The sequence below is a fragment of the Lepidochelys kempii genome, chromosome 4 (genome assembly GCF_965140285.1).
Source record: "Lepidochelys kempii isolate rLepKem1 chromosome 4, rLepKem1.hap1, whole genome shotgun sequence".
In the NCBI taxonomy this organism is placed as follows: domain Eukaryota; kingdom Metazoa; phylum Chordata; order Testudines; family Cheloniidae; genus Lepidochelys; species Lepidochelys kempii.
In genome coordinates, this window is record NC_136383.1 from 78,200,473 (window position 1) to 78,220,676 (window position 20,204).

At 42.5% G+C, this 20,204-nt stretch overlaps 1 protein-coding gene across 2 annotated transcripts in view; it reads right to left on the bottom strand.

Moving 5' to 3' along the window:
* The window catches only part of DCTD (dCMP deaminase), a 178,725-nt gene that overhangs the window by 133,032 nt on the left and 25,489 nt on the right, over window positions 1-20,204 (bottom strand). Inside the window, exons 5-7 of one of the 2 annotated variants that reach the window (XM_073341734.2) lie at window positions 18,328-18,424; window positions 15,661-15,735; window positions 10,219-10,446 (exon numbers count right to left, since the gene is read on the bottom strand). In XM_073341734.2, the coding sequence (XP_073197835.1) occupies window positions 10,392-10,446; window positions 15,661-15,735; window positions 18,328-18,424 (227 nt within the window). In that variant the 3' untranslated portion in view covers window positions 10,219-10,391. Of the gene's footprint in view, window positions 1-10,218; window positions 10,447-15,660; window positions 15,736-18,327; window positions 18,425-20,204 lie in introns of those variants that run through there. The other variant, XM_073341733.2, reaches the window with a different exon arrangement.

Consider the following 20,204-nt stretch of genomic DNA (forward strand, 5'->3'; position numbering starts at 1 on the left):
CTATAGGCATTTCAATATCCCCAATGGTTATTATCTGGTCTGGGAGTAAAGTCCCTTCCTGCAGCTTTTGAAACAGACCAGAGTTCCTGAAGATGAGAGTGTCATGTACCTTTCCCGGACATCCCACGTTGATGTTGGTGAAACGTCCCTTGTGATCCACCAGTGCTTGCAGCACTACTGAAAAGTGTGGTTGTGGTTTATGTACTCACTGGCTTGGTGCTCCGGTGCCAAGATGGGGATATGGGTTCCGTCTATGGTCCCACCCCAGTTAGGGAATCCCATTGCAGCAAAGCCATCCATTATGGCCTGCAAATTTCCCAGTGTCACTACCCTTGATATCAGCAGATCTTTGATTGCGTTGGCTACTTGCATCACAGCAGCCCCCACAGTAGATTTGCCCACTCCAAATTGATTCTCGACTGACCGGTAGCTGTCTGGTGTTGCAAGCTTCCACAGGGCTATTGCCACTTGCTTCTCAACTGTGAGGGCTGCTCTCATCTTGGTATTCTTGAGCCTCAGGGCAGGGGAAAGCAAGGCACAAAGTTCCATGAAAGTGCCCTTATGCATGCAAAATTTTCACAGCCACTGGGAATCGTCCCAGACCTGCAACACTATGCGGTCCCACCAGTCTGTGCTTGTTTCCCAAGCCCAGAATCGGCGTTCCACTGCATGAACCTGCCCCCTTAGCACCATGATGCCCACATTACCAGGGCCCGTGCTTTGAGAGAAGTCTGTGTCCATGTCCTGGTCACTCTCGTCACCACGCTGACATCACCTACTCGCCCGGTTTCGCTTTGCTAGGTTCTGGTACTGCATATACTGCTGGATAATGCATATGGTGTTTAATGTGCTCCTAATTGCCAAAGTGATCTGAGCGGGCTCCATGCTTGCCGTGGTATGGCGTCTGCACAGAAAAAAAAGCGCGGAACAATTGTCTGCCGTTCCTCTGACAGAGGGAGGGGCGACTGACGACATGGCTTACAGGGTTGGCTTACAGGGAATTAAAATCAACAAAAGGGGTGGCTTTGCAAGAAACAGAATGGCCCCCTCAAGGCTAGAACTCAAAACTGGGTTTAGCAGGCCGTTGATTTCACGGAGGGAGGGAGGAGAAAACGAATACAACACAAATCTGGTCTATTTCTTGTTTTGATCCACTTCATCTATCTTTATACATCTTGATGGCAGCAGACTGTACAGTACATCCGCTAGCCATCGTCATCTCCTGGGTGCTTGGCAGAAGACAGTACAGTATGACTGCTGGCCATCGTCTTCTGCTGGCTGCAGATTAAAAGACAGTGCACTGCCAGTAGGACTGAATCGCCATGAAACGAAACTTAAAAGGGAAATGACTTCGCTGAATCACTCCCATGTTTGCCCAGGCGCCCTTGACCTCATTGAGGTCGGTTAAAACAGTACCCTGGACTACGTCGACAATGGCTACCAGTCATACTGCACTGTCTGCTGCCAAAAGGCAATAAACTGTTGCTGTGTAGCAATGCAGTACCGCGTCTGCCAGCACCCAGGAGATATACGGTAACTGTTAGCTGAGCGGGCTCCATGCTTGCCGTGGTATGGTGTCTGCATAGGTAACTCAAGAAAAAAGGCGCAAAACAATTGTCTGCCCTTCCTTTCATGGAGGGAGGGAAGGAGGGAGGGAGGGAAGGGGGGCCTGACGATACGTACCCAGAACCACCTGAAACAATGTTTTAGCCCCATCAGGCACCGGGATTTCTACCCAGAATTCAAATGGGTGGCGGAGACTTCGGGAACTGTGGAATAGCTACCCATAGTGCAACACTCTGGAAGTCGATGGTTGCCTCGGTACTGTGGACACACTCCACCGACTACATGCACTTAGAGCATTTGTGTGGGGAAACACACAATTGCCTGTATAAAAACGCTTTCTGCAGAACTGACTTCTATAAATTTGACCTAATTTCATAGTGTAGACATACCCTTATAACCACAGCAATTACACATGTGAACCATCTCTGAAGAAAGAAAAGGAATACTTGTGGCATCACAGAGACTAACAAATTTATCTGAGCATAAGCTTTTGTGAGCTACAGCTCACTTCATCAGATGCATGCAGTGGAAAATACAGTGGGGAGATTTAGATACACAGAGAACATGAAACAATGAGCCGGGGGGGGGGGGAAGATGACGACGACACACCTTTTGTAGTGATAATCAAGGTGGGCCATTTCCAGCAGTTGACAAGAATGTGTGAGGAACAGTGCCGGGGGTGGGGGAAGTGGAATAGGAAATAGTTTTACTTTGTGTAATGACACATCCACTCCCAGTCTTTAGTCAAGCCTAAGTTAATTGTATCCAGTTTGCAAATTAATTCCAATTCAGAAGTCTCTTGTTGGAGTCTGTTTTTGAAGTTTTTTTGGTGGAGAATTGCCACTTTTAGGTCTGTAATCGAGTGACCAAAGAGATTGAAGTGTTCTCCAACAGGTTTTTGAATGTTATAATTCTTAACGTCTGATTTGTGTCCATTTATTCTTTTACGTAGAGAGTGTCCAGTTTGGCCAATGTACATAGCAGAGGGGCATTGCTGGCACATGATGGCGTATAACACATTGGTAGATATGGAGGTGAACGAGGCTCTGATAGTGTGGCTGATGTGACTAGGCCCGATGATGGTGTCCCCTGAATAGATATGTGGACAGAGTTGGCAACGGGCTTTGTTGCAAGGATAGGTTCCTGGGTTAGTGGTTTTGTTGTGTGGTTGGTGGTAAGTATTTGCTTCAGGTTGGGGGGCCGTCTGTAAGCAAGGATTGGCCTGTCTCCCAAGATCTGTGAGAGTGATAGGTCATCCTTCAGGATAGGTTGTAGATCCTTGATGATGTGCTGGAGAGGTTTTAGTTGGGGGCTGAAGGTGATGGCTAGTGGAGTCTGTTATTTTCTTTGTTGGGCCTGTCCTGTAGTAGGTAACTTCTAGGTACTCTTCTGGCTCTGTCAGTCTGTTTCTTCACTTCAGCAGGTGGGTATTGTAGTTGTAAGAATGCTTGATAGAGATCTTGTAGGTGTTTGTCTCTGTCTGAGGGGTTGGAGCAAACGCAGTTGTATCGTAGAGCTTGGCTGTAGACAACGGATCGTGTGGTGTGGTCTGGATGAAAGCTGGAGGCATGTAGGTAAGCATAGAGGTCAGTAGGTTTCTGGTATAGGGTGGTGTTTGTGTGACCATCGCTTATTAGCACCGTAGTGTCCAGGAAGTGGATCTCTTGTGTGGACGGTCCAGGCTGAGGTTGATGGTGGGATGGAAATTGTTGAAATCATGCTGGAATTCCTCCAGGGTTTCTTTTCCATGGGTCCAGATGATGAAGATGTCATCAATGTAGCTCAAGTAGAGTAGGGGCATTAGGGGACGAGTGCTGAGGAAGCGATGTTCTAAGTCAGCCATAAAAATGTTGGCATATTGTGGGGCCATGCGAGTACCCATAGCAGTGCTGCTGATTTGAAGGTATACATTCTCCCCAAATGTGAAATAGTTATGGGTGAGGACAAAGTCACAAAGTTCAGCCACCAGGTTTGCCGTGACATTATTGGCGATACTGTTCCTGATGGCTTGTAGTCCATCTTTGTGTGGAATGTTGGTGAAGAGAGCATCTACATCCATAGTGACTAGACATCCATAGTGTTTTCAGGAAGATCACCGATGGATTGTAGTTTCCTCAGGAAGTCAGTGGTGTCTCGAAGATAGCTCGGAGTGCTGGTAGCATAGGGCCTGAGGAGGGAGTCTACATAGCCAGACAATCCTGCTGTCAGGATGCCAATGCCCGAGATGATGGGGCGTCCAGGATTTCCAGGTTTATGGATCTTGGGTAGCAGGAAGAATACCCCTGGTTGGGTTTCTAGGGGGTGTGTCTGTGCGGATTTGTTCTTGTGCTTTTTCAGGGAGTTTCTTGAGCAGATGGTATAGTTTCTTTTGGTAACCCTCAGTGGGATCAGAGGGTAATGGCTTGTAGAAGCAAGCAGGTGTCCTTGGGCAGCTTGTCTGTGCTGGGAATAATAGTGAAGGCAGCCTAGGATACCCCCATTAGAAGAGAAAAAAATACACATCTCCACCCAAGTGAGGTGATGGCCAGGGGAAGTAGGAGCCTGACAATGGGTGCCCTTGCTGGATGAACTGAGGGGAAATACATGTGTAGTGGCACTGAACTGTGACACACATGTCTAGAGGAGGGGGAGTAAGGGAGACAAAAGATCAACTAACTTCTTTATTCTTCAGCTGTGCTTTTGAGCAACTGTGTAAACCAGTGGTCACCAACCAGTAGATCGTGATCGACTGGTTGATCCTGGAGCCTCGGACAGTCAATCACGATCTCCGGCCGCTAAAAGTCCAGTGGTGCAGCCACTAAGACAGACTCTCTGCCTGCCCCAGCGTCACGCTGCTCCTGGAAGTGGCTGGGAATGGGGAACTGTGGCCAATGGGAGCTGCAGGAGTAGTGCTTGCAAACAGGAGCAGTGCACAGAGACCTCTGCCCCCTCCCCAGGGGGCGCAGGGGTGTGCTGGCTGCTTACAGGAGTGGCATGGGGCTTGGGCAGGCAGGGAGCCTACCTTAGCCCCGCTGCACTGCTGCCCAGGAGCTGTCGGAGGTAAGTGCCACCTGGTGGGAGCCTAAACCCCTCCCGCACCTCAACCCCCCAGCCCTGAGCCCCTTCCCAGAACCAGCACTGCATACCCGCTCCTGTACCCCAACATTCTGCTCCACCTGGAGCCCCCTCTTGGACCCAAACTCCCTCCCAGAACTTGCCCCCAACCCCCTACCCCAGGCTCAGCCTGGAGCCCCCTCCCACACTCCAAACCCCTCAGCCCCAGCCCAAAAGCCCGCACCCCCTCCTGAACCCCAAACCCCTGCCCTAGCCCGGTGAAAGTGAGTGGGGGGAGTGGAAGGGGGAAAGGGAGTAAACAAAGCAGGGCCTTTGGGAATTGGGGGGCAGATCCTGGGTTGCACTTAAATTCAAAAAGTGATCTTGTGAGTAAAAAGGTTGGAGACCACTGGTGTAAGCAAAGCCCAAAGCCTTACCTGGCAGATTGATCCCTCCCCCATACATTATTTACCCCATCCTCCTTCCTTCACAGCCCTAGTCATCTAAGATTCAATGCTTTTACTGCCCATGGTCTTTGAAATATCTTCCGCTCCTCAAGAGCAGAACTTGGTCTTAAAAGGTTGGTTGTTTTTGTTACCTTCTAAAGAGTATTAATTTGTTGTTTTTAAGCCTATCCCTATAGCTTGTTAATTTAGAGTCTTAAATGGTGGTTCTAATCATTTAAAATATATTCAATTTTTTCTCTTTAAGAAAAGCTCTCTTGCTCTTAGGTAAATAGCCTAGCAGCGAAGAGAGACAGAATACAACTTCTCTAGTGAGGAAGAGGGAAATAATGTGTTTAGGATGATGCTAAAGTTAAAATGTTTGTACTTGGCACATTAATATCTGAGTGATTTATGCAATGTATAATTCATATAATAATTCATATAATAATAATGGATATAACTATTCTGACCTCACTAGTGAAGCTGGCAGGAGGAACCACAGCCTCAGAGAATAGAGGAACCTTGATGTCGTTCCTAGACAACCCTTAATGGATACAGTGGAACTTTGGGCATCCCACAGAGATTCACGCTGACTCATAAATATGAAACCGACATAGTTCTACAGCCTTTTTCACAATACAATCTCAAAGGTGGGGAAGGATCCTATTTTTCAGGGAAGAAAGCAAGTGCAGAGGTCAAGAAACTTGACCAGTCAGAGTCAGTAGCAGAGTGGTGAAGAGAACCCCAGTCTTCAGAGTTGTAGTCTGATATTCTAACCACTAGGCTACTCTGACTTCCCAACTGCTAAATGGACACAGTGAAGACATTTAAATCGGGGGCACTAGAAGCATCTCCTTCACTATGCTCCTTCCAGTCCTCTCAATTTAATTCTCTGAGCTTCTTCCATATTGCTCTGTGTAGTTGAAGAGCCTCCCACTTCTGTCTGCTAATCACCCCCTCCTTCAAATCCCCCACTCTTTCCGTGTTTGTGTTATAGCATGCTAGCTCTTCTGGTCTGATCATTTTGCGAAGTATGTGTAGAGCTACAGTGTTAGATAAATAATACATAATAATGAGCCCATACAAAATTATACTTTTACAAACATTTTAACTTAACTTATTTTAAGCATTCAAGAAAGAATCTTTCCCTCAATCATTATTCCCAAATCAGGATTCTGTGACTTAAGAATTAGTTTCAGGACTGCGTTTTTCACCCATAGGCGGCACTAGCAAATTCTACATTAACTATGATTAAACTTATTTGGCTAGTGCACATTACGCTGAAACATCTCTTCAATTACACTTGGTAACTGAAGTAACATTTGTCTGCCATCAACAAAAAGGCTCATTAAGCTCAGCATCATTCCCTCCCCCCTTGCTTTTACTCCTCCCTCACAGTGCTCAATACCATGGTAAAAGGGTAGTCACATCAAAACCTAGCTATAACTTGCAGGCTCCTGCACTGTGATGAGATTCACTAGCTGAGAAGGGTTGGACACTATTAAAACAGCCAGAAGGGAAAGGGATTAAGTTTCCACACCCTCACTCATGGCATGGAAGACTCAGTGTGAATATCACGCTCAGATCCCACAAGTAGAAGCATGTTGTGCTACTGATAGTCCGCAGCGCTGGGCCACAAGAATACTAAGAAATGTGGTGTAATTTTGTAATCTCCGCCTAGATGAATTTGAAAACCTGGATTTAGGTTCTATGTATAGCTTTCCGCAGCTCCTCTTCTTTCCTCTATTCCTCAGTACACGTAACTTTATCTTTAGGGTAGATATAAGCTGTATTTGTTAAAGATTTCAACTTCTTGAAGTCTGAGAATGCCCCCCCAAATAAAGTCTCAATCTGCTTTCCTTAAATATAGCTCTTGGCTCTTTTTAGAGGCTTCCTTTCCAGACACTAGGCTCTGCTGCAGCTTTCCAAGTTTTCCCCCCCAAATTGGAACAGACAACCCATATAGGTTGACATGCTTTTGCAATGCTTGCTGCTCACATCAGAACATAACTAGCCAAAACTGCCTAGATTCTGAGTCTATACAGCTACCGAGTGGAGGAAAAGGGAGGTGTCGGTGGTACAAGCATGCACCTTAGACAGGACCATTTTGACAGGTATCAGTAAAGTGTGGGGAGGGGAGTGGAGGAGAAAACAGCAGGTTTACACGTTTATAGGCACCAAGACTGAAAGCTCTTAACACAGAAATACATGAGGAAACGTAAAATACTTCAGAATGTAATTTGCTTTAATATAAGGAAATGCAAAGACACATTTGTGTCTGTGTGTTCTGTTCTATCCCAATGAATAAGATTCCATCATTCACATTAATGGGAGTTAGGTCTGTCTTTTCTACACTGGGCTAAAACAAGTTAAATTTGCCAGCCCAATGGAGATCGCTATGCCTTATCTTTAAAAGGTAGTGTTTTGGGTTTAAAAAGAAAACAAAATGCTTTTCTAGACTAGGAGGTTAGTCTAAACAATAAAACCCACTACACTGCTAAGGTCTCGATGCTGAACACAGTCCCTCTGACTTTTCTGAGAATCTACATATGGGGCACGATCATGAGCTAAAACAACTGTGGCTTTTTCCCTTAGGTAAACAATGCCTTAGCCATGTTAGCCTGAGCTAATTTTTAGAGCGCATTTAAAACCAGTTTAGGAAATACTCTTAGCCCCAGCATGTGGAAAGGGCCTTGAATCAGAACATGCTACAATATTGCTAAAACATCACTGCTTTGGAGTGAAGGTGGTTATAATTATTCTTTTCATAGCTAGTATCTTTTGGGGGCAAGAAGGAATTTAGCTTCCATCTCTGTATAGGCCCTAATTCAGGAATGCACTTGAACACTGCTTAATTTTAAGCATTTGCTTAAGTCCCATTGACTTCAATCAGACTTTGGCACATACTTAAGTGCTGTCCTGAATAGGGGCATAAAATATTGCACAATCCCTCTGTTATAAGGTGCTTATTCACTTTGGTTTACAGGGAACTAACTTATTATGGAGGAAGGCTGGGATTGGTCTTCTACTAAGCAGTATACTACACACTACCGTCAAAGGCAGGAGACTGGACAAAAATGAATAGTTGTAGCGTAGAACATCCTACTATATATTTTTTTATAATCAACACACAAAAACCATTCTTTTGGTTAGCTTTAAGCCTAACAAGAGCCACCACAGATTCCAGTAATCTTTCTGTAAACAAAGAATCATATCCCATTATCAGTCAGATGTGATTTAAAGACCAGAAAGGACAAAGACATAAAGCCAGATTTTCAGGATTTATAGTAGAAACTCATTTTTCCCCACACTGGCATTCCAACTACTAGCCAGCAGTCAATTATGTAGTAAGAGCCAATACTATAATATGCCATTATCCAAACGTAACTGTCTAAATGCAGTCTTTTTTAAAAGGAAATATGTGGATTAACCCTGGATTCTGACTGTGGAGCTCTCTCTAGTCACATTTGACAGCTCTTCCAAGAAATATGAAAACACCTCATTATATAAGTTCATCATTATTAGGTTCTTTATTTGTTGTACTGTTATTAAAATGCCATAGTGTAAACACAGAATTACAATTGTAATCTTAATCAGTACTGGGTAGCCAGCGGTCTGCTGATTAAATATTTCAGGGAAAAGACCACGCTACAGAAAGGCTTTCACACAAGCTGACAGAAGAGCTACCTGAGTTATGACTGAGATCAGCTAAAACGTGTGTTTGAGTCTTTTTGTCAAATAAGTTGTAATATATTAAAGTGGTGGCTTGAATATACTCTATTTCCCTTCCTTTGGTGTGTTGAGACCTTTTGAACCCATGAAGGGAATGGAATACACATTGTCTTAAAAAGGGAGGTGGGGTGGGACGATCATGAGTAAGGTATCCCAGGAAGCAATATTTGGTAGTCTCTTTTTATTATCCATATTCTGCTGATTGGGCACATTATTCTTGTTCTGTTTAGGACTTTGTTTTATTCTAACTAAGGTGCAAAGAGCAGCATAGAGTAAACTATACAAACAACCAGGAAGCAGCTGCAGGCTTCCCATTTTGATTATCTTGTGTCTCACTTTTGTGGGGAGTAAACAGTGGGAATACACTGGCTGAGACCAGGTTTTCTATGAGTCCTTAAACACACACAAAATATTTGGCAGCTGTCCACTCACATCCCCACTCTTGCCTTCCCCCTGAAAATCTAGCACAAGCACAAAACAAGTCAGTGTAATTAAACTGCTCTCTTCCTTGTGTTTTCCTTTTCAATGCTACCCCACTGCTGAACAGTTCACAGAAAGATGGTGTCCTTATTGTTACTTATTGGTGATGACAGGCAGCAACAGTGCTCTCAGATATAGTCCCATTATGACACAATTATCTAGTCATGCCTTAAAGGCACAAAGCTACTCAAGACTTCTTCCTTCTGGAATACTTCCCCTAAAGGCAACCAGTTCAAAGTATACCCCCTATTAACTGGAACACTGACATCTTCAAAACATTTCTGGACAGCATAATTCCACTCCTCCCGCAGAGCAGTACCCTTAGGAACTAAGCTACTATGAATAAGCTCCTACCACAGCAAAAATCAAACATTTCGTTTTTACATATTTTGATTAAACCATATGCTTCATTAAAGCCTTCACCACCATTTAACAAAATAGCTGCAAATGCCAAGGAGATATTGTTTCTCTGAATAAAACTGTAATACATAGACAACTCACCACAAGCTCCTCTTACAACCCTTCTCCCCAATTCCCCTGAGCTTGATGAGTGGAAAAAAAACCAACAAAAAACCCCTCAGCTCATACAAAAGGTCATATTAATTGAAACCATAACTAGGGTTACTACTGCAATGAGAATCTATCTTCCTCATGCCCCGTTGACACCCACCTTTCAGTAACTGAGTGTGAGATCTTAGAACAGATTTGGAGAAAAAAATACTTGACCAAAAGCAGATTTTACCTCCATTCTGAGTTTGCAGGGGGGAGATTTGCATTAAGCTCATTATTCAACCTGACTTTCAAAGGGAGTGGAATTCTAGAAACCCACCAGAATAGGCTCCTGTAAAATAAACCTTCTGGATCATCACCCCCAGAAAGAAAAACAAGACACTAATTGTGTAGAAGCCTGTTCCTACCTGTAAGATGATGGAAAGAGACTGTAGCAAGCTAGAAGGTTCTCACCAGCTGTGGTAATCTTCCAGGCTTTATTCTTGAGTCTTATTATGGGTACCCATAACAGAAGAAAACAGAAAAACCCATTTGGGTTAACAAAACAATCTTCTAGCAACTGAGTACAGCACTCTACCTCTTCAGAGACCTCTGGGTGCTTGCCAGCCAGATGGGTTTTTTTCCTTAATTTCCTGTATTCTGGATGTCTGCTTCAGTCCTCAGTCCCCACCCTGTACACCTGTGTGAGATCAAGTAGGGAATTAACCTGCTGTTTACTGGTGATCAGATAGGGACTCTGCACCTGGTCTCATTCCACTTAAGAAAGACACCACCACACACTACTTTAAGGACTGAGTCCAACAGCTACAGCTCTTCTTTTCTGGCCTGTTCTTGTCACCTTAGAACCCTTGGCAAGATGCAGTTGATTAGTGGCTGTCACAGGGTTAGAGCATTCATTCTGAGCATTGTACCTGAGGACCCTCTAAAATAGGCCTTTCCAACCTTTTCCTGCAATGACAATGGTCATTTTGGTGCCAACAGCGCTCTCAAGGGTGTTTATAAAGTCTTTCTAATATACAAAGCAATAAAGTGACATTACTGCACAACCGAAGCTACTTATATGAAGATTATTGCTGCTGTACAACAAGCCATATTATGAAAAACCACCACCCTCCCCTTTCTTGATGAGACTAAGAATAGGATATTGCTGGTTTCTTAGATTTTTTTTTTTCCAGTTTCACAGTGTGCATGTCAGGGCAGTATCTAGAATGAAAACTTAAGTGGGGCAGGATTAAATTTAAGGTAGTTTTAATCTATATGCCCAAAATGCATTGAATCCTATTCACTTGGATGACTACCTCACTTTCCAGCCAACACTGTTGAAGCTACTATTAGCTAAGGCGGAGTGGCCAAACTGTGGCTCTTTTACAGTGAAAGTGCAGCTCACGGAGGCCCCCCCCCCCGACCCATTCTCTCCCTTCCAGACCATTTAGGGGAGCTCAGGGCTTCTGTCCTGCGGCAGGATGGTGGGGTTAGAGGCTTCTGCCCAGCAGGGAGAGGTGGGGGGGGGGGGCTAGGGGCTTCAGCCACACCGGTGGCACCTGCTGGGGCTCAGGACTTCAGCCCTGCCCCTACTGAAGCCCTGAGACCCCCAGACCCTGCTGAGCAGAAGCCCCTAGCCCCAGCTCTTGGACTTCTGAAGATTGCCATATGCAGCACAGAGAGTCAGTAAGTTTAGCTATCTCTGAGCTAAGGTGCTCGAAGTAACAGCTCCCGTGGCTTAGATGGGGAGGGTTGGCAGAAGGGAGAGTCCTTGGCTTTGGAACTTGCTTGCTATTTTGGCTTCCTGAACCTAGATTTGGCAACCTTCATGATACACTACAGGACTTCATTACAGGATATACTATTAGGACTTACCGGTTGCACCAGGTTTTTCCAGGGGGACTTGGTAGTAAGAGGAGGCAGGTTACAGAGTCTTGCTTGTGGTCAGGAAGGTATCTAACAAGTTGTATTTTTTGGCATAATATGCACTGAAAGTTTTAGACAGGTGCAAATGGAAAAGTAAATAAATAAAATGATCAAGTGTGGGGTTGTAAAGTGCAGTCTGACTAAAGCTAGGGCTTGTGTAAAAAAGGAGCAATGAGACTGGAAAAAAAACACTCAAAGGATTCACTGTCTTCTGAAAGAGAAATGTGTGATTCTCCTCAGCTGTGAAATGTTACACCTGTTGTAATAATTACCCACTCTAAAGCTGAAAAGTTCCTTTACTCGCATTTCATGTAACAGCCTCACAGTTCTACAGATGCTTGGACCAAGAATCAAGAACTCTGATTTCACATCTTCCAATGACTTGTTCTCTCGCTTAATATAGGTCACGTTATGTATCTCTGCATTTCCACTGAATGCATCTGATGAAGTGAGCTGTAGCTCACAAAAGCTTATGCTCAAATAAATTTGTTAGTCTCTAAGGTGCCACAAGTACTCCTTTTCTTTTTGCGAATACAGACTAACACGGCTGCTACTCTGAAACCTGTCTTTATGTAATTCAGTTCCCCAACAGCAGAATTAGGGATAATACTTCCTAACTCACAGGATTATTGTGAGAATTAAGTTTTATTCAGCACTTTGAAGATGGAAAATTCTGCTATGGATTATGCCTTGTTGGAATATTAGTGCTAATGTGCTGCACCTGGAATAAAGATACTGATTTTAAGAAAGTTTCCACTGGTTCAGATCATAGCCATTCTATCTCATAACAGCCAAGTTTCTTTGAAACAAAGGAACTATCAACATCAGAGCAAGACTTGTTAAGCAGAGAGAGAGAACTTTAAGCTGCCTTTGCACCTCCACCCTCTGATCCTAGGCTACTCTGGGAGTTGGAGTGGCCCCTGGCATACTGCATACTGCCCTGGGGGCATGTCTAAGCTACTGCACTTTCCCTGGGTTGCAGCACTGCATGAATCATAGAATATCAGGGTTGAAACGGACCTCAGGAGGTCATCTAGTCCAACCCTCAAAGCAGGACCAATCCCCAATTTTTGCCCCAGATCCCTAAATGGCTCCCTCAAGGATTGAACTCACAACCCTGGGTTTAGCAGCCCAATGCTCAAACCACTGAGCTATCCCTCCCCCCTGGGCCCTCCATGCCAGGCACACTGCAATAGCAAGTGAGAAGCACAGAATCTCAGACACACTCCCAGAACCACCCGCGTGCCCCCCCCCGCCCCCGGTGGTGATTTACATCTCTTCCACTGCTCTTGATGCCCAAAACTATGTGCCCATTCAGGACTGCTGCCAGGGAGGGGCACATGACCCCTCTCATGGCTTCCCCGTCAGAATCTATTATTCTGTGGTGAAACAAAAAAATCTGCAGGGTACATGAATTCTGCACCTGCGCAGAATTCCCTCAGGAGTATATGATTTACAATAAGCACAACTATTGTTTATTTGGAAGTCAAAGTCATGTAGTGTTTACAAATGTATTTTCTTCTGGATTAAAGGACTGCAAGCAAGTATCCATCCTACTCTAAACAGGATACAAAAGCTTGATATGGTCTAAATGCCTCTTTAGGGTTTGCCTCTACTGTTGAACAGCACATTAACTTCTCAGACTAAGCTCTCTCTTCAGCTTGGCTTTGGTAGCATACCATATGTTACAATGTAAGACTTCCAATCTGCCCTTTGCTTTTTCTATCCCCTTTTATATGGAGCTGGCTTGGAGCTCATAGGACCTACCTATCAACATGAGTAAGCTGAAATTACTCTGCAAGCTTTACACAGGGTTCTAAGATCTTACATTACAGTGACTCAGCAGAAGAGGCCTATTCTCCTACAGAGGTCCCAAGAACTTCCCATCCTATTACATGGTGATTCAGAGTCAAATGTTTTGAGAAATGCACTATGAAAAACTAATCTATTCCTAGACTAAAAATTTCTTCATGTCAAAATGTTCTGTTTTAAAAATGGAGGGATGAACTGATGTAACAGCAGATACTGTAAAAGATGTGCAAGAGAAAAGTCATTCTTCAGACCATTTATTCACTCTGAAATGGAGCTCAATCTTTTTTTTTAAGATCATGTTGTCAGTATTATGTCTTTTCTGTTTGACATGATCCAGACACTATAGAACAATAAATATGTTGTTCATAAGATATAGAGAACTCCTTGTGATATTTGCAACAATTGCATTTTAAAATCCAAAAATTCATTGTTGCAGTAACTACAAGAGATTTTCCCCCAATGATCAACCCAGGATAATTTGACATACCTCTTTACATTTCATCTCTTACAGACATACTGAAATAAACATGGAGCTCCTAGTACAAGCCGTTTGAGAACTGAGGTGGGGGTAGGAAAATTAGAAAGTAATTTTTAGATGCTCAAATAGTCAGTCCAATCTACCTCAAAATTAGCACATAAAAAAAAAATCTCTTGATTTCAGACCAAATTTCAGGTGAGAAACAATTATGGAAGTTGGAGGGAGTAAGGGAAAAGGTCACAAATAACTGACATCTTACCTTTACACCATAATGTCCCTTTAGGAGCCAAGTGGTTTTTGAACATTACACTTTATGTAATGACATCACAAATGTACAAAATATGCTTTGCATATGATTGCAAAAACAGCAGCACTCTGGAGTCTAGCACATGTTGTAATATTATAATAATGAGTCTACTTCAGCATAGCAGATTTTAATAATACTTAATAGTACTGGTAGGAAGCCAAATTACATAATGTCCCAAAATATGGAACAGAAAGCCTTTACAGAAAAAAATAAAAGCTTACTGAAATATAACCATATTTAAAAAAAATATGATTACCTCTGGGATAAAAAAATCTTCTAAACAAAGCCATTAGGCATATTTAATTTAAAAAAAATCAAATTAAAGAAAAGGCACTCAAATCTATTCCCAAACCTCAAAATAAAATTAAAAAGGACATTATTTTAGGCAACATTTGTGAAAATGAAGGCACTGTGCCAGCATTAAGAAACAAGCTAAAACCACAATTACTACTTTTGGCATAGACAACCTCAACATGGGTTGAATATCTTGTTTCTCTCTGAGGACAAGAAATTATTCAGTTACCTTACAGGTTAATTCTGAGATTGAACTGTATTGGATTGTCTAGTAGAAACTTAGACCAATAAACTAACTTCCTTTTAGGCAAGAAAATCAACTCCAAATAAGGTCCCATAGGTGAAAGTCCAATGATTTATTCACTTAGCCCCCATTAAGTTCTTGGGAAAAAGAATTTAAAGCCCCTCTAAACCGAATCCAACACAGAAAATTCTCCAAACATATCTAAAACACACACACACCATATATTACAATGTAAGACAGCAATTAAAAGAAAAATCACTACCACATCTGCAAATAAAAGTACATTGCAACACTACAGTTTGACACCACAATATTTTAATCTAATTGTTGTAACTTTTTAACAAGAATATTCTAGTAATTCTGTAGATTGAATATCAATATTTGCATGGACATCTCCTCTTACACTTCATGTGGATTAGCTATTTTGATCCCTGTATCCAATAAGGACAGATCCATATATGTAAGTGAGGTTTTCCAGCATGTTATTGCCTACAATAAATACTACTGTTAGACTGTCTTCAATGATTCTGACTCCATTTAATAGAGCAGATGATGGACACAATAAGAATCAAAATCATTTTCTTGCAGTACATATGCAGTACTATGTTTCCTCTATATAGTTCTAGATTTTAAAGTAGGCTTGAAAAAAATGCAGCAACCAAAAGTTTAGATGTAGATTCTGTACGACAAGGCTGACAGAGAAAAATTTCAGGCCTTACATTCTTCAGATGTCTACTTTGGCTGTAGTGGCTATTAAAAAGTTATGTGTGACTTCAAGATGAAAGGCATTAGCAGCTTCTCAGAAAAGGATAATCACAATCTTCTAGAGATTTAATGAGACGTAACTCACAGAGGCTTTTGACTCGGTCTGCCATTAATTGAATCAAAGTCAATGATGATCTTATTGCACTTTGGTTTGAATTTCCTGAAAATAAGAAAAAATATGGATAGATATTAGCCAGTGAGTAGTTAAATATTTTGTTTGCTTTGGCGCCAACTAAATTTTTTTTTGAAGAAAATTTCCTTGGATTCACTTAGCGTTTTATCTCTATAGGAGCCAATTATAGTGCACCATACAGAGAGAAACCCGGACAAGAAAGACTAAGACAAAAAGACACATGGGGTTGTTTAGTCTGTATATTCTTCAGCTATTGGAGTTCATAAATTACCCAGGAGTCAAAGGATTTCTAACAACTTAGCTGCAGGAGGTGGCATCATGTTACAAGTTTTTCTGCAAAATTTTATCTCTTTTCTTTCCTGCCAAGTTTTCACAGCAAACTTTAAAAGTACACTTCAATAGTTTTTGAGCAAAGGGAATAGATTGCATTATGCATCATACAAGAAATAACTAAACTGGTTAAGAAGGAATCATTTAAAAATTATAACTTTAGAATTGTAAAATTAATATTGCAACAAAATGCATCCTTTTACACCATTAGAGCATCTGCTACTGCAGTTAGTAAGGAAGGTATTTGGGGACTAAATATATAATTTACAATCTATGAATAAACAAAAGGATTATGCAAATAGTGTGAATTTAGTGTCTCATTAGGCTCCACAATTCAGTTCCAGAGATTTGTTAAGTACAACTTGTATCCTTAATAATCAATACAACAGGTGAAAACAGTAAACACAGTAAAGGATATGTTGTTGACTACAGAAACCTTGAAGGATTATGATACCCATTTTGTCCAGACCAGCAGTCTGAAAAGCAAGTAACAACACTCACCATGGGGAAACTGTACTAAGATTTCACTTGTAAAGGAATGATTTATGCCTTACTTAGCCAAGTAGCTTTAGGGGAAGGAAATACACTGACTTTAAAAGTGAATTTCAAATACTGCTGCACTGGTTCATGGGTGTTTCTCAGCCCAGCAGGTAGCTTTCATCGTAAAATTTTCTCTGTCAGAATTGCTGTACTTGTAAAATTTAAGAAGGTTTTATATTAATATTGTACAACTTTTTGGAATTTTAAAGTCTCCCCATGATTGCGTAATTAGTCTCACCCATAGCATGTTATTTGTATCAAACTAGCTGTCAGACAGATTGTCTTGAGATATCTCTGTCACTACTCTTAACAGATCATTCAGATCCTCATTACTTCAGGACAGATATTTCAGGTTTTATTCTTTTCTTTTAAGAAAGCACACTGCGAAAGACCAGATGGTGATAGGGACTGATAAATGATTATACGAGAACGTCTTACCCTATGTGGCTGTGTGATGGAGCAGCTGCCCCACAAAGCTAGATGGAAGGTTAAAGCAGTCCTCAGGGAGGCTGCGCAAAACCCAACCAATGGGAGGCGGGCATGAAGAGAGCCAATCAGCAGAAGATTTGTCGGAGCAGCCCATCAGGGCCAGGGAGGCCATATAAGAAGAGCTGCTCAACAGAGCAGGGGTAGTCTCTCCCTGGACTGCAAGAGAATGACTGGTTGCCTTAGAGATGTACCTTAGCTAGAGCAGAGCTGGGCAGGGTCAGGGGGGCAATAGGGAGCTCCAGCCTGAGGACTGCCAGAGCGAGGCCCCTGATAAAAAGGGCCAGGAAGGTGCTAGGGCTACGGGGAAGTGGGCCAGGGAAATAGGCGGTAGGAATTAGAGGAGCGGCAGCACGTGGTCGCCAGCTAAAGGGTCCCTGGGTTGGGGCCCGGATTAGTGAGTGGACCCAGACCCCCCTCGCTCCCAGTACCCTCACTTGTCACAGAGGGGGTGGCCAGTATTCAGACTGCAGTTATCCCCTTGAGGTGAGGGACTAGACTGAAGGCTACAGTAGGCCGCAGCAGCAAGTGGATGGACTAGAGACAGCCAATTCCCCTGAAAGGGGGGAGAAAGTGGAGTGGGGCACAGCCTGAGGGCCATGCCCAGAAGAGGATGCCACGGTCTGGGGAGCGATGCGCATCTTAGAGGTAGAGCAGAAGTGATGGTAGTGAGACACCACTAGAGAAAGGCGCATTGGCAACCAAGAGTTAATTCCCAGCACAGCCAGCAGGAGGTGCCAAGGTGGTGAGTCCTGCCCTATCACAAGCTGGTTTAACTCCAGCTCAGACTGGTTGCGACGGAAGGTTATTACCCTTCCAACAGGGCTCCACGGTCTACATAAAACAAATTGGTGGTTCCAGTCCAGCTCCTATGAGTACACACACACCAGAAACCACCACCCCAATTGGCAATCTTGATGGCAGTCTCAGGAGAAAGGCCAAGGACTGAATGAATATTGGGGTGAGAAGGTAGGTCACTCCCAAGTCCACGAGATTGGACTTAAAGCACATTGGCAGGGCACAGTACAGAAGCATCTGCTGCTGTTCTCCAGGGAGCACACGGTCAAAGGCTATCAAAGGTGCTGAATTGACTGGTACTAAATCTGCATGAGAGTTTTTGTAAGAGAATTAACTGTACCACAGAAGTTACATAACATAAGGAGAAAATAAAGCTTTTGCCTAAAGGTTGTCTTCCTCATACAGCAATTTCTTCATCTTCACATTTAAAATCAACCACCACCACCAGTCAAGACTATGTCTTACCTGTATATAATTCCAGCTAAATCAAACAGGCGACGGGCAGCTGTCATTTCAGGGCTATCATGGTATTTGTCAGACATAAAAATAACTTCTTTTATACCTAGAAATATTTTATCAAGAGACATGCTAGAATTACAAGCAGAAATAAATATGGTAGGGAAAAATAATTTAGATGTATACAGGCTAAAAAGGGCACCTATCCATACACTCTAGGTGCCACATCACATGAAAATGTATTATAAATTGTACCCTAAGAGTGGAGCAGTACAATATAGAGCTGTTCAGAAAATAGCTTCCCCATGAAAAATTTTTGGTGAAAATAAAAAAATTGAAATTTTCCATGAAAAACTGAAAACCAAGAAATTTCAGCCAAAACCTGAAAAGTATGTTAAAACAACAACAACAACAACAACAAAAACAACAAAGAGCTGAAGTTTTCCATGGAAAGCACACACTTTCTGTGAAAATTTTCATTTCGTTGAAAACACAATTTTCCATCACAAACAATTTTGATGGAAATTTTTCACTTAGCCTTTGTACAAACCAATGTGACTCATCATAGTTAAACCAGGAAGCAATTCCCCATTTTTCAAATACAGGCCCTACATATGGGTAACTGACTGTGCCCCAGCTCTTAATTAACTACTCTTGTCTTAAATAGGTCAGAGGAGAAATGAAGAGGCAGAACCAGGAGTGATATTTAAATATTTCAATGGCTACCACATTTTCTCTGTTAAAATACTCTCCTAATTAGGATGACTATTAACACTTAACTATTTAACTACTGATCAAAGCACATAAGAAAGAAAATGAACAACTATATTGTGAAGAGCTGCGAACCTTTTATTTTTGTGTCACAAATGAGTACACCTTGGTCTGGATGCAAAACACCAATAGTTCTTTTTCACACCAGTTTCAATCCCTGTAAAGTTCAGAACACATTAACTATGGATTAAATTTGGTTCTTGTAGAATCCTGGTCATCAATGTCACAGTTACTCTGCCCCCTCCTGGTCTCTCTGTGTGCCCCTCTACCCCTAGGTCTCAGAATGGAATCACGTGATTCTCCTGCTCTCAAACCAAGTACTGGAGCGCAGACTCCTGTGTCAACCATGATCACCTTAGAGGTCTAACACACCCTGCTGTTCTTTTTCCTCCAGGACAATGACAGTGGTAATCAACAATCAAAGCAGAGCATCATTTATTTAGAAGAAAAAGCACTACAGAAAAAAAAGTGTGTCTTAAAAACAATTAGCCAACCTAAATTCTATGCTTGCTTTTCCTTAATGTTTACCATTCCCTAAGATCTGGAAAGGCCAATTCCTTTAGACTCCTCCCAGAGTCTGTCTCTACGTGTCAGCAGCTTCTGACAAGTACCCCGACCTTCACAGGAATCAGACTTTTTAACTTTGAAGTCCTTTTATCTGCTAGATCCCAGTATTACCAAACAACATTCACAGCATATGGGACACAAGTTATAGGATCTCTGAAACTAAAATTTGGGTCCTCTTGTCTGTCTAACATATATCTAAATGCACTTATTTAGGAAGCCATTGTATTACTTCCTTGTTCGTTTTTCTAATAGCCCCAATAGAAATCAGATTAATGCATCTAGAATAACTTCTCACTGACCTGGTCAAATGCAGGACTTTGGCTATATGGACACTGAGTTTGCAGAAAGCCTGGTTGTAAATATATTCCACACTAAGCCTGCCATGCAGTAAGTATCTGAGGGCTTTCCTACTGTGCACTAAAAGTTCCTTAGTGCACTCTAATCTACTCCGGTTTCAAAGCAGGACAGATTAAATCATATTAGGGGACTTTTAGTGCATGGCAGCAGGATCCACATGAACATTTAGTGTCACTGGTATATGGGGTGTT